This window comes from Durio zibethinus, chromosome 3 (genome assembly GCF_047325235.1).
Source record: "Durio zibethinus cultivar Kanyao isolate XHJ-2024 chromosome 3, ASM4732523v1, whole genome shotgun sequence".
NCBI lineage: Eukaryota > Viridiplantae > Streptophyta > Magnoliopsida > Malvales > Malvaceae > Durio > Durio zibethinus.
Window position 1 is genome coordinate 3,384,008 of NC_143164.1, and position 21,295 is coordinate 3,405,302.

At 31.7% G+C, this 21,295-nt stretch overlaps 2 protein-coding genes across 2 annotated transcripts; one reads left to right on the forward strand and one right to left on the reverse strand.

Moving 5' to 3' along the window:
* Positions 1-534: 534 nt before the first annotated feature.
* LOC111299453 (uncharacterized) lies at positions 535-1,651 on the forward strand. Its single transcript, XM_089757857.1, has one exon. It carries the CDS (start codon positions 688-690, stop codon positions 1,306-1,308), a length of 621 nt encoding a protein of 206 aa, XP_089613983.1. The 5' UTR covers positions 535-687; the 3' UTR covers positions 1,309-1,651.
* A 2,658-nt stretch (positions 1,652-4,309) lies between these two features.
* On the reverse strand, positions 4,310-5,905 carry LOC111300730 (B-box zinc finger protein 21-like). The gene is made up of 3 exons (XM_022896352.2): positions 5,484-5,905; positions 4,929-5,402; positions 4,310-4,813 (listed from the first exon to the last, which is right to left on the reverse strand). The coding sequence occupies exons 1-3, from the start codon at positions 5,670-5,672 to the stop codon at positions 4,541-4,543; spliced, it is 936 nt and encodes a 311-aa protein (XP_022752087.2). The 5' UTR covers positions 5,673-5,905; the 3' UTR covers positions 4,310-4,540.
* Between the last annotated feature and the right edge of the window lie 15,390 nt (positions 5,906-21,295).

A 21,295-nucleotide genomic window follows, 5' to 3' on the forward strand; every position in this document is an offset into this window, starting at 1 on the left:
GGTAGACTTCTTTTGGCACCAAAGTTTCACTTTGCTCATCAGCCTTTCAAACATTCTTAAGTATATCCATTCTTCTTGGTCTTTAGGTTTTCCATTTCTCATTAGATTTGTGCTTGTATCATTGCATTTGGGGAAACAAAAGCTGAAAAACTTTTTGATAGTCAATGATCACCCCTGTTTAATGGATTGGTGCCACTATGCAAACAATTAACAATCAGCCACTACTCGGAGTACTCCCTTCTTTTGGAAACATACTTTCAGGGTTTCTTCAATCTTCCTAAAGAACCGAACAAGACTGATGAATAATGAGGGCTCAAATATGATATGGCTCAAATGTTCATAAAATTGAGTCCATGGCATGTGACACTTCTCTTTTATTAGGATACACTGACATTATCTCCAATTACCTTATTCCTCAGAGTCTCAGACGACCTTGAAGAGGCACATGTGCAAGTGGGCGAGGCCCTCAATTGAAAATGGGGATAAAGTGTGTCCCAAGGCATCTCAATTTTTCTCACTTTTAGGAAGAAAACAAGTAGCAAATGGTTGTTTTGGGTTTCCTTAAAGATCTAGGTCAAGTGGGGCCAAATGTATAGCTGTAGAAAATATTCATATAAACCCGAGTGGAATATATAGATCAGGCACGTAAGTTTATGCAACAGTTGCATCTTTTGTAGAAATCAAAGGATGGAGACATTAGTAAAAGGTTTTCGGGTTCTCTTTTTTGTAGCAGTGGCAGTTGTTAGGCTTCGAGGTGACGTCTTGGTAAATGGCACTACTACTCAAACTCAAGACAATACCAATTCTTCCTCAGTTCATCTCAAGCTTCCCCCAGGAAAAGACTATGTTACATTAAGCAACAGAACGTCCACTGAAGTTGTGCTCAACAACAACAAAAATAGAGGATCTTATTATAGAGGTGGAGGTGATGGTGGAGGAGGCGGCGGTGGAGGTGGAGGTGGAGGTGGGGGTGGCAGTTTTGGATGGGGATGGGGTGGGGGTGGAGGAGGGGGAGGTGGAGGTGGGGGATGGGGATGGGGAGGAGGAGGTGGTGGTTGGTATAAATGGGGATGTGGAGCAACAAAACCTGGGAAAGGCAAGGGGAGAGGAGGAGGTAGAGGCACTAACAGTAATCAAGCGCATAGGAAGAGGGTTTTCAACAAGGAGGATTATAAGCTAGGTGAGTTTGCTCAATGCATGGTTAAAGGAAGGTGCAGAGGCATGAGGTTGGATTGCCCCCTTCACTGTGGTGGACCTTGCGTCTATGACTGCCAACATATGTGCAAAGCCCACTGCAGACGCCCATGAATATTCCTTAACCTTCATCACATTAGTCTAAACCTTTCTCATTTTTCCCCCCATCTTGACTGGTTCCTAATCTCTCTGAATCTACAAAATGTTAAGAAGAAAACCGATTGAAGAGTTTAAACAAATAGATGTTTGTGTTTGAAATTTGATGGGCTAGGAGGATTTTACAAAATGTGTTTCTGTCTTTAGTTCTCTTTTGACTATTTGTTTGGGGTTTTCAATGGAAAACCATTTTGGACAAATATTGCATCCATGTTCATGTAATTAAAGCCGAGTGCTCAAACATTGATCTGATCAGTTGTGCTGTGTAGCTGCAAAAATTTCCATTCAGAAAATGCCAAACCCTAAGCCTTCTTTATATATTTTTTTAGTGGCTTGTGTTAATATATATATGTATATATATATATATATATATATATATATCTTAGATTTCAATATTGGTTCTCAAAAAAAGTAATGACATGATCCAATTAGCAGTAAATTGAATGAAACTTGATGCCATAATTCGGCATCCTTATATATCATTTTAGTTAGGCCTCCATAGACCTGGTTAACCCAAAGTAAAAGCTGTTAGGGCCATAGTCCAACCAAAGGACTAGACCCACTTGCTCACTGGACTATATAGTCCTTTCGTACTAAAACTTACATTTTATATTAGGTATTTGATTTCAATATTTGATTCAAGATAATTTAATTTTGAATAAAATTAACAGATTATTAACGGTATCCAAAGTCCTAAATCAAAAACTCATATATCTCTAGAATATTCTAAGATTTTGCAGGAAAAAATAGCGTTATTTCTAAATTTGATTTGAGTAAAAAATTATGAAATAGTCATTATCATTTTAAAAATATGTTTAAAAATAAATGCAAGTCAGTTATAGGTTTCTGTTGGTAAAAAATTTGGTTTATATATGACGTTTGGTATAAAAAATACCTTCAATAAATCACCATTCAAATAAATTTTGAGTTGAAAAAATACCTTAAATGATGATCATTTTGAAAAATCTCATTCAATTTTTTTGTAAGGAATTATTTAAGGTATTTTTTAAACAAAAATGTCTTAAATAATCCTCTCATAAAAATTAAAACGGATTAAAAATGCATTGAATAATCTCTTCAAAAAAATTGAAGAAGATTATTCAAGACATTTTTTACCAGACACGTCTTAAATAACTTCATTCAATTTTTTATAAGAAATTATTCAAAGCATTTTCTGATAAAAAAATACCTTGAATAATCTCTTTCAATTTTTAGAAAGATTATTCAAGATGGTTTTGACCAAAAACACCTTGAATGCTAAAAATACTTTGAATAATCCTCTCATAAAAATTAAAAAAGATTATTCAAGATGTTTTTTTATCAGAAACGTCTCGAATAACCCTATTTAATTTTTTGTAAGATATTATTCAAGATATTTTTTGATAAAAAAATGTATTTAATAATCTATTCGTAAAAATTGAAAATGGATTATTTAATGTATTTTTGCTAAAAATACCTTGAAAAATCTATTTAATTTTTTATAAGAGATTATTTAAGGTATTTTTTGAATAAAAATATCTTGAGTAATCTCTTTCAATATTTATTAGGGGATTATTTAAGATATTTTTTGACAAAAAAACCTAAAATAATCTCAAAAAAATTGAATAGTATTATTTAAAGCGTTTTGAGCCAGAAACACTCTAAATAATCTTCTTTAAGTTTTATAAAATATTATTCAAAACATTTTTAATTAGATAACCTCTTGAATTATCTCATTCAATTAATTGAATGAAATTATTTAAGTTACCATTATATATGTTAAGAAAATTATAATAATTATTTAAGATTTAATATATGTTAATTTTTTTCAATTAAACGAATGAATTTGAATATGAAATATTTTAAAAATAAAAAAAAATCTCAAAAATCATATTTTTTTTTAAGAATCAAACTTTTTTTTCGAAATCTATAATTTTACGAACGCCTCTTAAAAGAAAGATTGGCAAATGATGTGACATTTCATGCAAAAACAAAGGGCACTATTGCTCATTTGAACCCACCAAAAAGGGAAAAAATGGGGGGCAAGGGCGTAAGACAGGGCCCTGCTTGGAGTTAGCTTAAGTCGGTTTAGACTTACGTGGTCAACACAAAGATGAACCTTTCGGCCCCGACCAGTACTCAGATTGACCGCCAAGTTGTCATTTGCAAGCACGTTTATAATGATAAAATGAAGAGACTACATAATTGATGTAAATCGTGAAAAGATTTGCTGTGGTTTTTCTTCTTTGTGATCTTAAAAGTGAAATATTTACGCTGAACTACAAAAATCAAAGCAGATAACGTTCACTTAGACGAAGAAACGTGACATTCACGTTTGTGTATGCCTTTCTATGTAACTTTTCTGCAATTTAACGACTCTTATTTTTTTTATATTAAAATTTATCTATCATAAACAATATCTGACTAAATGGTTTTTTTACCAGGGTCATGTAAATTTGCATAAGTACAGAGAAGTACAACTGCAAGTCTGCAAGAATCCCTGACTAGCAACTAGTCCTGAATTCTTTTTTTCCCCAAATTTGGTTGGGAAAATTTCAATTTGTTGAATGAACTAGAGAGAATTGATAGCTATTTTTAGGATATATTATATAGGTTTGGGCCTTTGGGGTATATGCTCGTCCCCATCGGGAGTGCAGGGCACAGCAATTTGCTTTAAGACAAAACCAGACCATCCCTTTTTGCTGACCCCTCCCTTCCTCCTTTCAATATCCGATCTCATCATCAATTCATCATAACTATCCTCCATCTTCTTCTTCTTGTACCTTCTTAAAATGTCTGTCAGTTTCCAATCTCAATAACATGATACATCTACCCGACCAAAAGTTGATACAGAGTTGTTTTCAGAAAACGACATGTAATTTGCCAGATTCCAGTTTAATATGTTCTGAATTTTCTATATCTTCTGACTGATTGTAGTCTTTACCTCAAGATCCAAATTGAAGATGGGAAAATTAGTAAAAGGAAAGAAAAGTAACTTTGAAAATTTTTCTTTCAGTTTTACAAAGTGGTTGCATTGTGCAAGTACACAAAAGAGGAGAAGAAAATACTACCAACAAAACCTGCCCCATTAGGTTACTGAAAAAGAAACATCAAACAGAAATGGGAAAATACAAAGGAAAAGGCAAAGATGGGAACTTGAGCCCCTTGTCTATAAGAGAATATGAAGCCTTTGTGCTTAGAAGATGTGATCCTACCAGAGAGGCCTAGATCTCTTGGAGCCAGTGGATGAAGGGCTGATCTGTGGAACTGTAAGGGCATCCTCTGTCCATCTCCTGTTAGCTTTCATGCCTGGAACTTCCTTTGTTTCCTTGAACCCAATTTGCCCTCCCATTTCTGAAGAATATTGGGGAGGATACAGAGGAGATGGTGACTGCGGAACCCAAAGACCTAAACTTTCTGGTGAGAAAGAACTGATATTGCTCTCAAGACCAGCATAAAAAAACGGCAACATACCATCATCACTCTGATAAAATTACACCAAAAAACAAAATTATTCAGATCCCAAAGAAAATCACATCATTCAAAAATCAAATTGTAAAAAAAGGAAAAGAATAGATCAATCATGGATCAATGCAAACCTTACAGAAACCAAAGGGAGGTGAAGAGGAATCAAGGAAATCTTCAACCTGCCAGCCTGGAAGCATCTCTATCAAGTACTCAGATATGCTGCTCGTTGAACCACCCCCTTCACTTGCTAACAGGTTATCTCCACTGCTCTTGTTAACTACTGCTGCTGCTGCTGTTGTTGTACCAATAGATGAAGATTTAGCAGCAAGTGAAGATGGATTGAAATTTGCTGGAGGAGCAGAGACAGGGTTCTTGACCAATGGTTGAGACTTGAATTCAGGAACAGAATCACCACCCTTGGATAAGGAAGCCATGGAGGATGAAGAAGCGGATGTGTACAGAGCAGAGGCTGCAGAGAGTTTAACCCCTGTAAGAAGAAATCTGTTATGCTTCTGGGTATGTTCGTTTGCCGCGTGAATTGGAACATCACAATCTCTGCATAGAATTGCTCTGTCTTGTTGACAAAACAAGAAAGCTCGTTTCTCCTACAACAAAAAGAAAAAAAAAAAAAAAACCCAAAATCAAACAATCAAAACCCAAAGAGCAAGAAAGGGAAAAAAAAATACCTGACAGATATCGCAAACAGGGACTTGTTTAGAAGAGGACGGATGGAGAAGCGAAAAACGTTGGTGTTTAGAAGCAAGCTTGTTGGCGTGGTGGACGCTGTGGTCACATGCGTCGCACAGGGCGGCCTCGTCTGCTGTGCAGAACATGGAGGCCTCCTCTTTGTTACACACGTCGCACTGAATCTTCATTTGTTTGTTGATCTCTTGATCCAATCCGATCACTTTCGGTTCCCTGAAAGAGAGGACTGTGCAGACTATACAAGTCTGTAACCCCTGACAAGTTGAAAAGAGAGGGTTATAAGCGTATCTATCAGAGTAACTAGTAAGATTACTGTGAGATAGTGGGGTTCACATTTCATGCTGTACGGATAGAAAGAGACATGGAAAATATGGGTAGGTTTCCTCACTTTCTATGGTGATTTTTTGTTTTTGCATTTTGATATTATAATCTTGGGTTACAGTGAAAACTTTTGGATAGTATAAATAAATATTGTAAGTGCTTTCATTCAAACAAGTAATAATCTTCACCCTATTTTATTATTAAGTTTATATCTCATACATTATTAATATATAAATTTTATAAATTATTAATAAATTGAATGATTAGATGATGATCATTAATTAATGAAATAGATTAAATGATAATATCTTGTTAATAAATAAATTTTTTAAAATTTTAATTTATGATATTTATTTTAAAAATTAATATTTACTCATTAATAAAACATTATCATTTAATTCACTGATAATATAATATGTCAAATATAAATTTTTTATTATTTAGCAAAAAAAAAAAAATAGTAATCTTCACTCTTTTAGCACTTTTCCTTTTTAAGTTTGTAAAGTAAAAACAATATTTCAGTCAATCAAAATCATGTAATCTATTGATAAAATAATAAAATTTTAATTTTAATCATTAAATTTTAAATTTTGATAAAATTAAATATAAAAAATAAAATAGTACTAACTATTAATTGTCTTATGACCAATGAAATCATACATTATGAGTTGTATCTTTAAGTTACTATATGTTAATCATTTTATGATTTTGTCAATATTATATTGTGGACCTGACGTACTATTCTATACAATCTTTTTAGTTTTCAATTAGGCAATTGCTATATTCCTTTTTTCTTTTTCTTTTTAAATTAAATGGTTTGCATCATCATGGTCGTCATCTAATGAAGTCGTGGGCATTTTATTGCAACACCGGCAGTGGATTGGCTACTTGAAGAAATCACGCCAGATGCCGAATCAGAACCTGTCACAATGTTTGAAATTAGTGCAAAGTTTAGGGAATGAAATGAGACGGAATTTCATTCTAAATTCAATCCCCATTTCAATGGAATATTAATGCCTTTCTTGGTTAGTTGAATCCCTCATTTGGTAGGATGTTGCTTCAGCATTTCCTAAGTAAAACAGGACCACAATTTCTAAACAAAAGAAAAAAACTAAACAAAATTAACCTATCAGGATCTTATGAATCATTTGATATTAAAACATTGATTAATTGATCTGCAGGTAACATTGGATCGAGTTTCATCATGGATTTGCCACTGATCAATTGTGAAAACAGCAAAACGAAGTGATGGAACTTGGGCCCTGATTAATTTCCTTATTAATGAGCGATAGTTCTTGCATTTTCCTTCCAATTGGCAAGGCATCTTTTGCTTTTCCTTTCCTGTCATAACTTTACGCTAGTAAGTGGTAAAATAAATTTTGTGTATTTGAGAGGATGTTTACGTAACACGTTAACCTGCGAATATCACATCAACTTGTCTCATGAAATCGACAACCACATTTATCCTTAAGGTATGGCCAGGATCTCTAATTCAAAGTCTATTATTATTATTATTATTATATATAAAATAGTTTAAGGCGTAAGAGAATGTATAAACTATTTTTAAACGATATACCATATATTATATAAGATCAAAAGCATATGTTTAGGCTGTGACCCTCATCTGTAAACCAAACCCAGGCTCCAAAATCACGATACTCAACGTATAGAGCCATAGTTTTGAACAAACATAGACTATGAGGTATAAAACATGTGCTACCATCTCTCGAGAAGAGCATGACTTTCAATGAAACTATATATAGAAAGAATCATGGGGCAAAGCATTGGTTTTAAATTTTGAAGGAATTCTATTTGATCTCTGAAGTTAAAAATAGCAAGATCAGAAGAGTCTCGATTGTTGATGTGAGTTGCCTGGCACATAATGGAGATGTTGTGTCAGCTAATTGGTGAACAGTCCCTTTTTCAGTCTCCTCTTCCCCCTCACTTTTATAGTCGCTAGTCACTCTTGATAAAGCAGATATTTTTCTCTACTTCTTTTTTTATTTAGGCCCCATGATCTCTCTCATCAATTCAAAGATGGTGGAGATCTTTAAAAGGAAAGGATCAATCAGCAACCCCCCACGTGCCTCCATTGTTGGAAAGGCTTTGAACATGAATAATTTAATTTAATTTAGTTGAGCTCAACTTTAAGTTTGAAATTACTAGAAGCTTGAAAAAAGTTTAATTTTAGGGATACATAAACAAGATAATATACAAAAGTTGGCGCAGAATTTTTGTCATTTGCAAAGCGAGCAAATAAATCATCTATGGTGTTAAAACGAACAAATTGCACTGTATATGAAGAGAAATTGTTAGCAAAAAATGTGGATTATGCCCACAAAAGCATTAGCAAAAAGTGGTGGGTCAGATGGATATTTTTGTGCATGGTGCAATGGAGAAAGACAAAAGATGACAAAACAACATTTTAATTTTCTGGCTTTCAAAGATATGACCATATACTATATATTCATAAAATAAATGAATAAATGTCAAATGTCAAATACTTCGCATCTAGGAATCGTTGAAAGTGAATAACAATAACATGGCCTGAAAATACAGGACTAGTCGTCATCACCTTGTCTTTCGATTCCAATACTGTTCACTTGGACTGGAAATTGGCTCTCATTGAAACTCCAGCAATAATTCCTGACAAAAATTCATGCCGATCATTTGATAAGTTTGACAATACCTTCTGTTTCTTTGCATTTTTCGTTTACAATTTAATTGTTAATTATTAACTTTATTTTGTAAGACATTTGATGAAAGACAAGAAGTAAATAATGGGAGTATACCAGTCAATCATGGTGTCATACAGTGGAATTTTCATTGAAAACTCAAAGAATTTTACAATCACATATATAATTAATAGAAAACCAAAGTTGATTTTACACTTCAGCTATTCTTTTGATAGGAAATCAAACTTAAATATAGATATTAACAAGAAAATAATAAAAATCAAAGGAAGTGGCTAGCTAGCACTAAAAAGGTGATTGATTGAAAATAATTAGGATGGCTAGTTCCAGGAAACGACATGCTAATTAATTAGTTGATAGTATAATTCAAAGATCCACATCATATATAGGAAATATATTGTCCTTTATATATGAAATGAGCTTGACACCTGTAATTCATGAAATCTGTTCAACATCACTTCATTGATTTTGTCTAGCGGCTGTGTTAACAGTCAGTGCTGAACTCCGTAGTAATTACTTGTAAATAGAATTATTTCACCTAGCTAGCTACCTAGCTTTGTTTTCTATACTAATGCTCTTTGTCATAGAATTCTGCAAATTTTTCCCCGAGTAAATAGTTAAATATGCGATCTATGTGATCTAAAAAGAGGAAATTATATATACATATATATAGGAAAGAAAAAAGATTTTATACATTAAATCATTGGTGAATTACTAGAATTACAGTGGGTCACCAGCTTAAGAACTCCAGAAATTAGTGTGTAGCTTTCCATGGATCGTAAAACTTGCTAATGTGCTAAATGTTGAATGGTTCAAAAATGTTTCAAGCCATTTTCTTCTTCATGGGAACGAATATATGTCAATAATTAGACAGCCAATATATAATTAATTGACCGTAAACAAAAACTCATGACCTTTATAAGAAAAACTAAAGAAACCTAGCCATTTGTGAAAAGCCAATTTAACTTGAAGAGAAAGGAAAGGAAAGAAAAAAAGTTGCTTGAGAAGAATATTATAGGAATGACTTGAATTAAAATATAGGATGGGAAGCGAAGGGACTGGAGAAGCATGGGGAAAAAATATCTTTGGTGGCAGAGGAGTTCGATCCTCAATTATCTTCGACATTAGTAATGAGCATAGGATGCGTTGGATAAGGTTTACCATTGACAGAAATGAAGGGTTTTCTACCGACAATGGAGTTCCCCACTTGTCCTTGACCACCCCCCACACCCTGTCCCTTTGCCTTAAATGAGAACAGCTAGAAGCAAAAAGAACGAGGAGTTGAGCCAAGATTAAGTCGAAGTGATGAAAATTAATATTTAGCCATCTTGAAAATTTTACAGATGATATAATCCTAAGACGTCAGATTCATATCTTATTAAATTTCCACGCTCTTCTTCATACATGATGACACAATTAATATGAATTTTGTGGTTTCTGATTCTGACTTGTCCCGTTACCTATAGCTGAGCAGAGAAAAAGAGGAAATAAAGGGGCCCATATTTTCTTCAATATTCAACTAAAAAAATTGTAGACGTAAAGGTCAAAACTGATGAGCCAACATGCTTCCTGCGCCTAATACAATTGCAATAAAGCTTTAGAAAGGTCCAATGCTAAACTATCGATATATATGGGTTTGGTAATCTTTTATTGCACCGATGAAGTTTGGGTGGGCACAGTCAGTAGATTAGATCCCAGATCTAACCAAACCAGTTTTGATGATGATGAGTTGGAGCACTACCCGTCAAAGGTAATAAAAATGAAGATGACCAATAGGTGTTAAAAGAGTGCCTAAAAAGATTTGGAAAACGATGCTTTGTATACATCCGTGATGACCTTGATTAATGAACTACCTTGTTGCTTATGAATAACTTCTAGGAATATATGTAAAGGAGGAAAAAAAAAAGACCTATTGGAATTGGATGGCATTTTCCAGGATTTACACCAAGATGACAATTTCAAGGGATTCTGTACCTTATCCAACGCATCCTATGTTCATTATTAATGAACCCGGATTAGGTTTAGAATACGTTCCTATTGAGACAGTTCATTTACAAGGTATAAACATTAAATTTTGTCCGAATCTATGGCCTAGCAGCCACCCCTTGTCTAGTCCCCTCACTAGCCCCCGACCAGTCAACCTACAGCCTACCGCCACCATCTACATCCCAGACACTCAACTCAATCTGCTATAAAGCCCCAGCTTCTTCCCCGTGTTCAGGTCTCTCCTCTCAGACATACTTTTGGATACTAAACACCCTGTTCTTGAATATCCAGAAACCCCAAACACCGCTCCTTCTTATGCCCAAACCTTAAACACTATGCCCAACCTAACCACAAATCCCATTAAAGCCCCATTGTAAACCAAAAACTACCCCTCTAAAATATCTATCGCAGCCTAAAAAAAAAAAAAAACAGGTACTTATAAAAAAAAGCATATATCAATTTTAATTTATATAAAAAAAAGAGAAAAAAAAGAAAGAAGACAAAAATTTTAAGCCTCGATCTATGTCGATCGAAGCTATTTTAGGCAAAAAGAATGCTAGATTTAAGAATAGTGCGTTGAAAGGAGCTTCTGAAAGTTTTTTTGGTGATTTTCGACCACTCAAGCGGCAATCGGAGCGACAGTCTGATCTCGGATGCCGGCAAAGCCCTGAGAGCTTTCCTAGGAGCTCTAATTTGTTTTTTTTTGGGCTGAAGGGTGAGAATGAAGTAAAAAAAAAAAATTGCTTTTATATAGAATAGCAAAACCCAAAACGATGTCGTTTTGGATTAAAGGGATCCGCACGTCAACCTGGATTTGATCCGAGATCCGCGCAACTCGACCCACAACCCGCTTCAGCTAACCTTGAATCGGTCCAGACAAACCTTCATTGAACCGATCAAACCAGTCTGAATTGCTGGACCTCCCGAATCACTGATTGAACCGTCGAACTAGTCATATCGATCCAGACTAGCGTTGATCGGTCCGGTACAGGTAAAAAATATTTTTTTTTGAAATTTTTAATTTTTTTATATATTATTATTTTTGTTATTTTAAGTAATTTTTTTATATTCATGCATGATAAAATTTTTAAATTTTATTAGAATAAATATTTGGTTGTTTTTAATTATAACAAAATAAAAACAAAGTGAGATAATAACTAAAAAATACTAAAAATGCTAAAAATAATAATAATAACAATCTAAAAAAGTGATAATAAGAATATAATAATATTTTTTTATATTCCCAGCCTAGATGTTGGAGAGAATAAAAATCTTTAACTTTAAAATATAATTTCGCCTAGATGTTGGGGAATTATAAATAAAAAAATTAATTAAAATTAAAAAAATAATAATAATATGTTTTCATAAAAAGAAAATATATAAAAAAATTTTAATTAATTTTTTAAAAAATCACTAAAATCGAACTTGCTCCAAAAGTCTGCCTAGATATTAGAGATTTTTAGATATGTTCGCATTTTCTTCAATTAAAAAACCTAAACCCTAAAATCGAAAACCTAAAACTAAAACCCTAAACTCTTCAAACCCTAAAACCAAACCTTAAATCCTTCAAACCCTGAAATCAAATCCCTAAATCCTATAAACCCTAAAACTAAACCCTAAACCCTCCAAGTATTAAAATAAAAACCCTAAACATCCAAACCCTAAAATCGAAAACCTAAACCCCAAAATATGAAGCTCGAAAACCTAACCCTAAAATCCAAAATGCCAAACCTTAAAATCCAAAAAACCTCAAAATTCAAATCCAAAAATCCTAAATTTGGTACACAACTCCAAACCATTAGCGAAAACAATCATTCAAACTCCAAAACCCCTAAAACCCTAAATTTATTTCAAAACTTTAAGGATACGTGTGAAAATCTCACATGAAATGATTTTTTCCTGAATGCCCCTAGATGATGGGGTATTTAAAAAATTTTATTTCATTAAGTTTTTCATACGAATCCTTAATTTACATTAATAATGGGGTTAATAAATAAAAAGTATAATAATAAATTGGGATCTTAAATATAAACAGTCGCACTTAAACTCTGTCTAGATGTTGGAGAGTCGGGGTGGTCTAATTATACTTAAGAGCCCAACCTTTAAAATTGCATTTCATCCTACATAATGTTCATCGGCATATACACGATAGCATGTTATCGTTGATAATCATTTGCATTCTTCTATTTTTAATTTTTATTTACTACTTGATGATAAAATGTTTTATAATAAAAAAAAAGATAATACATTTTTATTCTTGATATTATAAAATAAAATAAAAATAACATTTCGAAAGAAATAATTTTTGGTATTCTACCTAGATGTTAGAGAGTCACCAACAATTATTTTCTATAAAGAGTGTTATTTCATTTTAAGGATTGTTATGTTAAATCTTAGGCGAAAAGAATTATTTTAAATTCTGCCTAGATGTTGAAAAATTTTAAGATAATTCTTTAACTTAAAGATTTTCTTAGTATTCCTAAATAAAGAGTTTTAGCAAAACTTTATTTATTTATTTTTTAACGAAAGTGATTATTATTAAATTTTCAATTAAAATCATTTCATCCAACATAAAAAATAGCGCACAATTAATTGGTACCAATTTATGGGCGTTGTGGGGGTGCTAATCATTCCCCACACGTAACTGATTCTCGAACCCAACTTGATTTTTGTAGATCAAAATTTATCTTTTTAATAAACTTTAAACCCTATTTTATAGTTTTGTTAAAAGGATAAACTTTTGGGTGACCAATCACACCCTAAAAAAGATTGATGGTGACTCTTCCTTTTATTTTTTTTATTTTAAAATTCTTTATGTCTGGAGGTCCCAAAATCGTTACGACAGCTTGACGACTTCACTGTGTACGTTTTAAAGTCAAGCTAAAATTTTAATTATGCGCTATTAATGATTGTTGGATTTAATCAGTTTTATTTTATATTTAATTTAATTCCCTTTATTTTAAAATTTTTAAAATATATATACATATAAGTTAATAAATAAAATAAATTGTATGTTAGTTATTACTTTATTTTGGTTTTGTGTTATGATTTATTTATGTTATATTGATTAATACATCACTTTACACACATTTTGCATATTCATTCACATGCATGAGCTCTAGACCTAAGCTCTATCCTTTTTAAGAGGAAGTGAAGTAGCTACGCTCTTGTGAGGTGATAACCTTCGTATTTGCTAGCAAAACACTTTCATTCAGATTGAACCATTTTCATTGATAGCCTATAATGGGTGAAGATCGAGGAGCCTTACTAGTCTATAATAAACGATGATATAAGGAATAGTTTGGGAACCTTAGATAAATAAATCCCAACCTAGCATATTGAGAGCCATAAGATGCCTACCTAAAGTAGAGCCATGCCATATTTTTAGAAAATTATCAAAAGTTAAGACATTATACATTATATTATTTTGTTGTATGGTTATTATATGATTTCTCTGACTTGTTTATTTTAAATTCTTGAGTCATTTTATTTTTTTTATATTTTTTGATTGTGTGCATTATATTTTAAGATGTGATATTTATTTTAAGTCAGTCATTGGAAAAAAAAAGAAAAGAAAAAAGAAAGGCAAAAATAAAAAAAAGAGTTCTCATGGAGCCATTAGAAGTGTCAACCTTTTCTAAAATTCATTTAGAAGTCCAAAGCCATGCCATTTTTTTTCATAAAAATTACCCAAATTAGGATATGTGGGGCACTTGGATACAGTTTGTGTTTAAGGATAATAATAGTGTAAATAAAGTTAGGATAAACAAAAAGAAAAAAAACCAAAAACAAAAAAGAGATTTGGATAGGTAACGAGTTTTGTTTCCTTTTTGGAATTTAGTCATTCCATTCATCATTAGGCTAGTTTGTATATTTTTGGGTTATTCCATCTTTGTATATATCTTTGCATCATTATCATATTCAAGCATTCACAAATATGTTACACGCAAATTAGGAATTGTACCATTCATTTATTGGTGTTAAACCTTTGAAATAATATTTTTTTTAGTGAGTATAAGAAGCCAAAAAAGATGAAAGATCAATTGAAAGCTCGAATTAGTGCATTAGAACGAAATCAAGAAGAGTTTGGTTATAACATTCAAAAGCATAAGTGAGCCTTTTGAATTCATGGAGTCATGATGAATCGATTCCCACTAGACTTGGTAAACTTTCAAAGCATGCTGAATTATTTCATGGTTTGAGCAATAATAAAGGTCTCGACAAGATCATTCAAAGGTTTGAGCTTCAAACTTTGATTTTCAAGATAAGATTATCAGGTTTCATGTAGCTTTCACTAATTGTTTTAACTTCAAACTTGCATTCAAATTTATCTCATGACTGTTTTTGACCTTCTTTCCAAACATCTACGATTAGGCCTCAAAAATTCATACAATCTTCAAGAAGTCTATATCTGAACTAAAACTTTCGATCTTTCTTTACCTAACCACATGTTCAACCAATTGCTCAAGTTCGAGCCTTTGCACCACTGTCAAATCTTAAGACTTCTAGTCAACTTGTTACCCAAAAATTGCCCAAAAAAAATAGCGAGATCTTTTTCCCATTTTATAAAAATTTTTTTTCTTTCCCATCTGTTTGAGAGACACCTTATTATCTTTATGCTTTCAGACCTTTAAAACCTTCGTACCCAAAATAATTTGACCCAAATGCAAGATATGAATACCATAATGGGAATATAGGGTATTCTATTAAGAATTATGAAGGTTTCAAACATAAGGTACAATTATTCATAGATGTAAAGTGGTTTAATCTAACTACAATAGGGGATTAAAAGATCTAGGAATAATGGAAAAAAGATTGCAAGATGATAAACATGGATGTGACTTTTGTTTAAAGAAGGTCTTCAAGTGACAAACTATTTGAAAAATAAAATACCTTATGAATTTTTTTTGTTGAAAATTTTTTGACATTGTCTATTAAGCTTAGATATGTGAATTAGGGTTCATCTTTCATTTTGCCCTTTTGCCAATTTTCATAGCTTTCAGTGAACAGTTTTGTCAGCCATGCATTCACTCATTCATTCATTTATGCATTCACTATTCATTCATTTATGCATTCATTCATTCATTCATTCATTCATTCATTCATTCATCCATTAATGTATACATTCAGTATAATGCAATTCTCATGTGTTTTAAAAAAAAAAATTTTAAGAATAATCTCTATGATTTTTTTCTAAAGATCTGAAGAATATTGATCGATTTATGAGAGATGGAGAAGATCATTGGTGGACAGTGTGCTCAAGAAAATAATCATTCTAAAGGATCTAGCTTAGGACTCATAAGGGAAAAACTAAGGAATCTAAATGAATAGAAAAGGTACAATCTCTTGAAAAAAAAGTTTAAGCTATTGAGAGTAATGATGAATCTTATGGTGTAAAGGAATAAAGATGAATCTTGTGATGTAAAAGAATTTCAGCTAGTTTCGGATGTGATTATTTCACTCAAGTTCAAGGTTTCGACATTTGAAAAGTATAATAAAATTGGATCTTAAAATACATTTGGCTTAATATTGTAATAAAATGGTTGGGTATATTGGTGACAAAAAGCTATTTATTCATGTATTTCAATAAAATTTGACTGGGGCAACAGCTAATTGATATTATAGTCTGAAAAGCAATCAAATTCGTACTTGAAAAGATTTATCACGGGCATTCTTAAAAGCAATATCAATATATGTTAAAGTTGGCTCCAGATCGATTAACCCTTCAAAATATGAGAAAGAGCCCCAAAGAGAGCTATAAAGAATATACTGTTAGATGAAAGAAAACAACATCACAAGTGCAACCACCTTTTACCAATAGGGAGCTGAATTCTTTGTTTGTGAATACCCTTCTTTCTTTCTATTATGATAAGTTGATCAGCAATACTTTATTATAGTTTATAGATTTATTGTTTGTTGTGGGCAAAATTGATGATGGGATAAAAGGTATTTCATAAAAGATTGTACTGCCTTCAAAGATACAATTCAAGCTTTGATCGATGTAGATGCTGTAAAGTTTAAAGAACTGATTGGTAGTCTTGATGATCGATAGTAATAGAGTTACGAGTTAGTGATGCTAAAGTTGAAGTATCAAGTGGAAAATTTTTATTTATGTAACTTTGAATGTCATCTCAAGAGTACCATCAAGATGGTAAATTTTTTTGTCAGGTCCGAAGGTTTACATTGCATGAGTGTACATTATGCATCATAGTGTTTTGTGGTTATATTATCATTTGAGGTCTTTTATTTCGCATAAATTTTTTATATATAGTTGGTTTTCTTTAAAAAAAAAATTAGTAAAAAAGAAGAAGATGTTAGATATGAATAAAGCCCATACGTGGTTAAGTACCGAGGCTATAGCAATGCATTAAAAAAATAAAAAAAAAGTTTTGAATCTAAGATGAATTGGTAATCATTATTAGGAATTCTTAAATACCTAAACACTAATTCGGTTTAATCATTCAGTTAACCATATTCATCAGCCATGACCCTTTGACAGTCTTGAATTTGAATTTGTGAACCTTGCTTTCACTTGATACTGTTATTATATTAAAGGGGCAATATTCTTTTTTAAACCAATGAAGAAATAGCCATTGAAAAAATGTGTGATTCCTGAAAAATCAAGTGTATATGATTTTTTTTAAGAATTCAAATGCGATAATTTGATGTGTCAAGATTATGCTATAGTTCTAAAATTTTTAAACCCAAGTTTTGAATGAATTCAAACATATTGACTTTTCAGCTCTTTACCTCAAAATCGACCTGGTCTTTTGTCCTAGGGGCGTGTTTGTCAAAGAAAAAAGATCTCATTGCCTCTAAAAGATAACTTGAGTTATGATAAAGCCTTTTATTCTCTTTTTATGGAGTAACTTAAATCATCTGATACCTTAAACAGTTTCATCCCACATAATCTTTTTCTAATTCACTCCATATGATCATTCTCTTGTTCATTCTACATAACCATTTTCTTTCATTAAAGGTGGTCTGTTAAAATGAAACATCTTTCATAGAGCATATTACTGGTAAAATTAATCTATGTGTGAGCCATGTGGGTATGCAAAAAAAAAAAAAAAACCAAAGAAAAAAAAATAAAGAGAAAAAATGGTTATGACATCATGCACTTAGAAAATTTGAGCAAATCCAAATAAAGTCCTGATAAAGTCAAAGCTTGAAAAAGGGACGAGAAAAAGCCCAAAATAAAAAATAGTCAATAATTAAAAAATAAAATTTTTTAAATAAAACCCTTTTTTCAAGTTTATTTTCCTAAAGAGAATTGTTCTTCAATTTAAGTGTTTATACTTAAAATAACAAATGGTCATCTTTCATTATCCCTTCACAAAAATAGAAATTTACCCCTTGTTATCCCTTTGAGCCTGATTGAATTCTTTCAAAATATATCATGACTAAGAATCACCCTCCACATTAGAGTGTAAAAAAAAATGTGTTTGCAGGTTAAGAATGGGAATGTCTAATAGAATCTCATATGATAAGGGCAAAAGCCTAATATAAAACTTCATAAATTTTTTAATCCACGCAGTGAAAGAATACACAAAAAAAAAAATGAAAAGAAAAGAAGAATAAAAGAAGAAAAAAAAAAGAAATGAATGGGTGGAAAGCATAAAAGGGAATATACTTTAGAGTGCATCCTTCAAATGAAAATTGATCCTTACTTTCAAATACCTTTGAATACTTATTTTGGGCCTTTTTATCTTTTTTTTTGGTAACCCTGAACCTTAATATACGTTACAATCTTTGAAAAATTCATATTGGATCAAGTATGAAAGCTTAAACTTGAAGAGTTTCTCTTGAAAAAATGAACATGAATCTATTGAGTTCCTCTTTATTACCTAATTTTCTGTCTAAACTATTAAACCCTTTCAAAAAAATTATTTTTATCTTTTGGATTAGGTGCATGGTGTGTAAAAAAAATCAAATAAAAAAAATAAAAGCAACTTTATGGTGAAAACCTTCAAAAAGGCAGTCTAGAGCAAACCCTAAAAGGCCACTCTTGATGCTAAGTATGGTGGATGCTAAATAAAAGTAAAGCCAAACCTTTTTGAAATGTCTAAAATATCAAAGCCATAAAAGTCTGAGATGGGTTGATGTCAAAAATTTTAACTTTTATTCATTTCCAAATAACCTTTTAAAATCTTAAGCCCTTACAACTAACCTTGACATATATCAAAATGTCACGTTTGGAGACTAAGAAAAATGTTGAATATGTTTGATTTTCAAGGAATTCATATTTTTGAAAAAGCTTATATTTCATTTGTGAGCTTACATGAAAAATTATATGCCTCTTTCACTCCTTTCAAGTATTGGAACCTTTTGAATAAACATCTCTATCTACAGAATCAATACATCCATTTAAAAAGAAAATTTTCATTTTTTTTATTTCTGATAGGGATTGCCAAATTCTAAAAAAAATTTAAGTCTAGTTTATCTAGCATCAATGAAGTTTTAAGCCTAAATGATTTGACATCAATGAGGTTTAAACCCAGTTTAACTAGTACGTAAGCTCGAATTATCTGGCATCAATAAAGTTTAAAGCCCAATTTAGTTGGCATCAATGAAAAGTTAAACCCAGTATAGCTGGCATGTAAAACCAGATTAGATGACATATAAGCCTAGTTCAACTGGCACAATAAGCCTATATTAGTTGGCACAAAAGCTTGAATTAGGTAAAAAAGTGAATATCTCTTTTATCACTTCTAAATGGTGGAATTTTGTTGAATTAGCAAGAATCTTTGGATACTAAATCAACCAATCCATTGAGAGAGATTTTTCATTATTTTCATTTCTAATAGAAATTGTTAGTTCTTAAGAAAAATTCAAATCTACATAAAATTTAAGTCCAGTTTATTTGGCCATTAATGAAGTTTTAAACTCAGTTTAGTTAGCTCCCAAGAAAATTTTAAGCCCATTTTATTTGGCGATCAATCTTTAAACCTAATTTATCTGGCCATCAATGAGGTTTAAACCCAGTTTATCTGGCCATCAATGAAGTCTTAAGCCCAATTTATCTGGCCCTAAATGAGGTTTTAAGCCCAGTTTATCTGGCCTTAAAAGAATTTTAAAGTTTTAAGATTCTATCCAGAATAAAAAAATTCTTGATGCAAAACCTTTTGAAAGATCTTGCATTTGCATTACTTGTATCATGAGAAAGACATTTGACTTGCAAATAAAAAAAAATATTCGAAGTTGCATCACCAACCTATACATCATGAAAGGGACATTTACATTTGGATCATTTGCATCTGCATCACAAGAAAGACACTTATATTTGCATCATTTGCATGTGCACTTGTATAAGATATTTGCATTCGCATTATAAGAAAAAGTTACATTTACATCATGACATCTGCATCCTAAGAAAAAGTAGTAGTATGAGCATTTACATGAAAAAAATATTATCATTGTCAAATATATTTGCATCAAACATTCGCATTCTTACATTTGCATTAACATTTGTATTCACATCGACATTTCCATTAGCATCATTTGATGAGAATAAACTTTTGTACCATGATTGCATATATCAACTTTGATTGAGGGAAAGTCATTTTCAATTTTCAATGTTTTAAAATTTCATGGCCTATAATTAGATGAGCATTCAAAAATTTTGAGATCTGTAAGATTTCGAGCATGATTTTTAAGACCTCTGGATATAATCTTTAAGACTTTCGAGCATAATTTCGATTCGCGGTGTTGTCCTAATTGATTCTCTATTTGACTTGCAGTGTTGTCCTAGTCGATTCTGTAAAATCTTCTGACATGATTTCTAAGATTTTCGGGCATAATATTTAAGACCTCCAGGCATAATTTTGATTCGCGATGTTATCCCGATCGATTCTTTATATTTTGACTTACGGTGTTGTCTCAATCGATTTTGTAAGACCTTTGGGCATGATTTTTAAGACCTCTAGGCATAATTTTGATTCGCGGTGTTATCCCAGTTGATTCTTTAATTTTGACTCGTGATATTGTCTTAATCAATTCTTTATTTTTGACTTACGATTTAATCTCGATCTCTTTATTTTCTTAACTCGCGGTTCAATCCTGATCTTTTTAATTCTAAGTCGCGGTTTAATCCCAATCCTTTTTATTTTTCTTTGACTTGTAGTTCAATCTCAATCTCTTTACTTCTAAGTCGTGGTTTAATCCCGATCCTCATTATTTCTCTTATTTACAGTTTAATCTAAATTTTTTTTATTTTTTTTGAATTACATTTTAATCCTGATCTTTTTAATTCTAAGTCACGGTTTAATCTCGATCCTCATTATTTTTTTGATTTACAGTTTAATCTGGATCTTTTTATTTTTTTTTGACTCGTGGCTCAATCTCGATCTCTTTACATCTAAGTCACGACTTAATCCCAATCTTTATTCTTTCTCTGAGTTACGGTTTAATCTTGATCTCTTTATTTTCTTGACTCATGATTCAATCCCAATCTCTTTACTTCTATATCGCGATTTAATCTCGATCCTCATTATTTCTTGACTCATGGTTTAATCATGATCTTTTTAATTCTAAGTCACGATTTAATCTCGATCCTCATTATTTCTCTGATTTACGGTTTAATCCCTGTCTTTTTATTTTTCTTGACTCACAGTTCAATCTCTATCTCTTTACTTCTAAGTCACGGATTAATCTCGATGCTTATTCTTTCTCTGACTTACGATTTAATCTCGATCTCTTTATTTTCTTGACTCGCGGTTCAATCCCCATCTCTTTACTTTTACATCACGGTTTAATCTCGATATCTTTATTTTCTTGATTAGTAGTTCAATCCT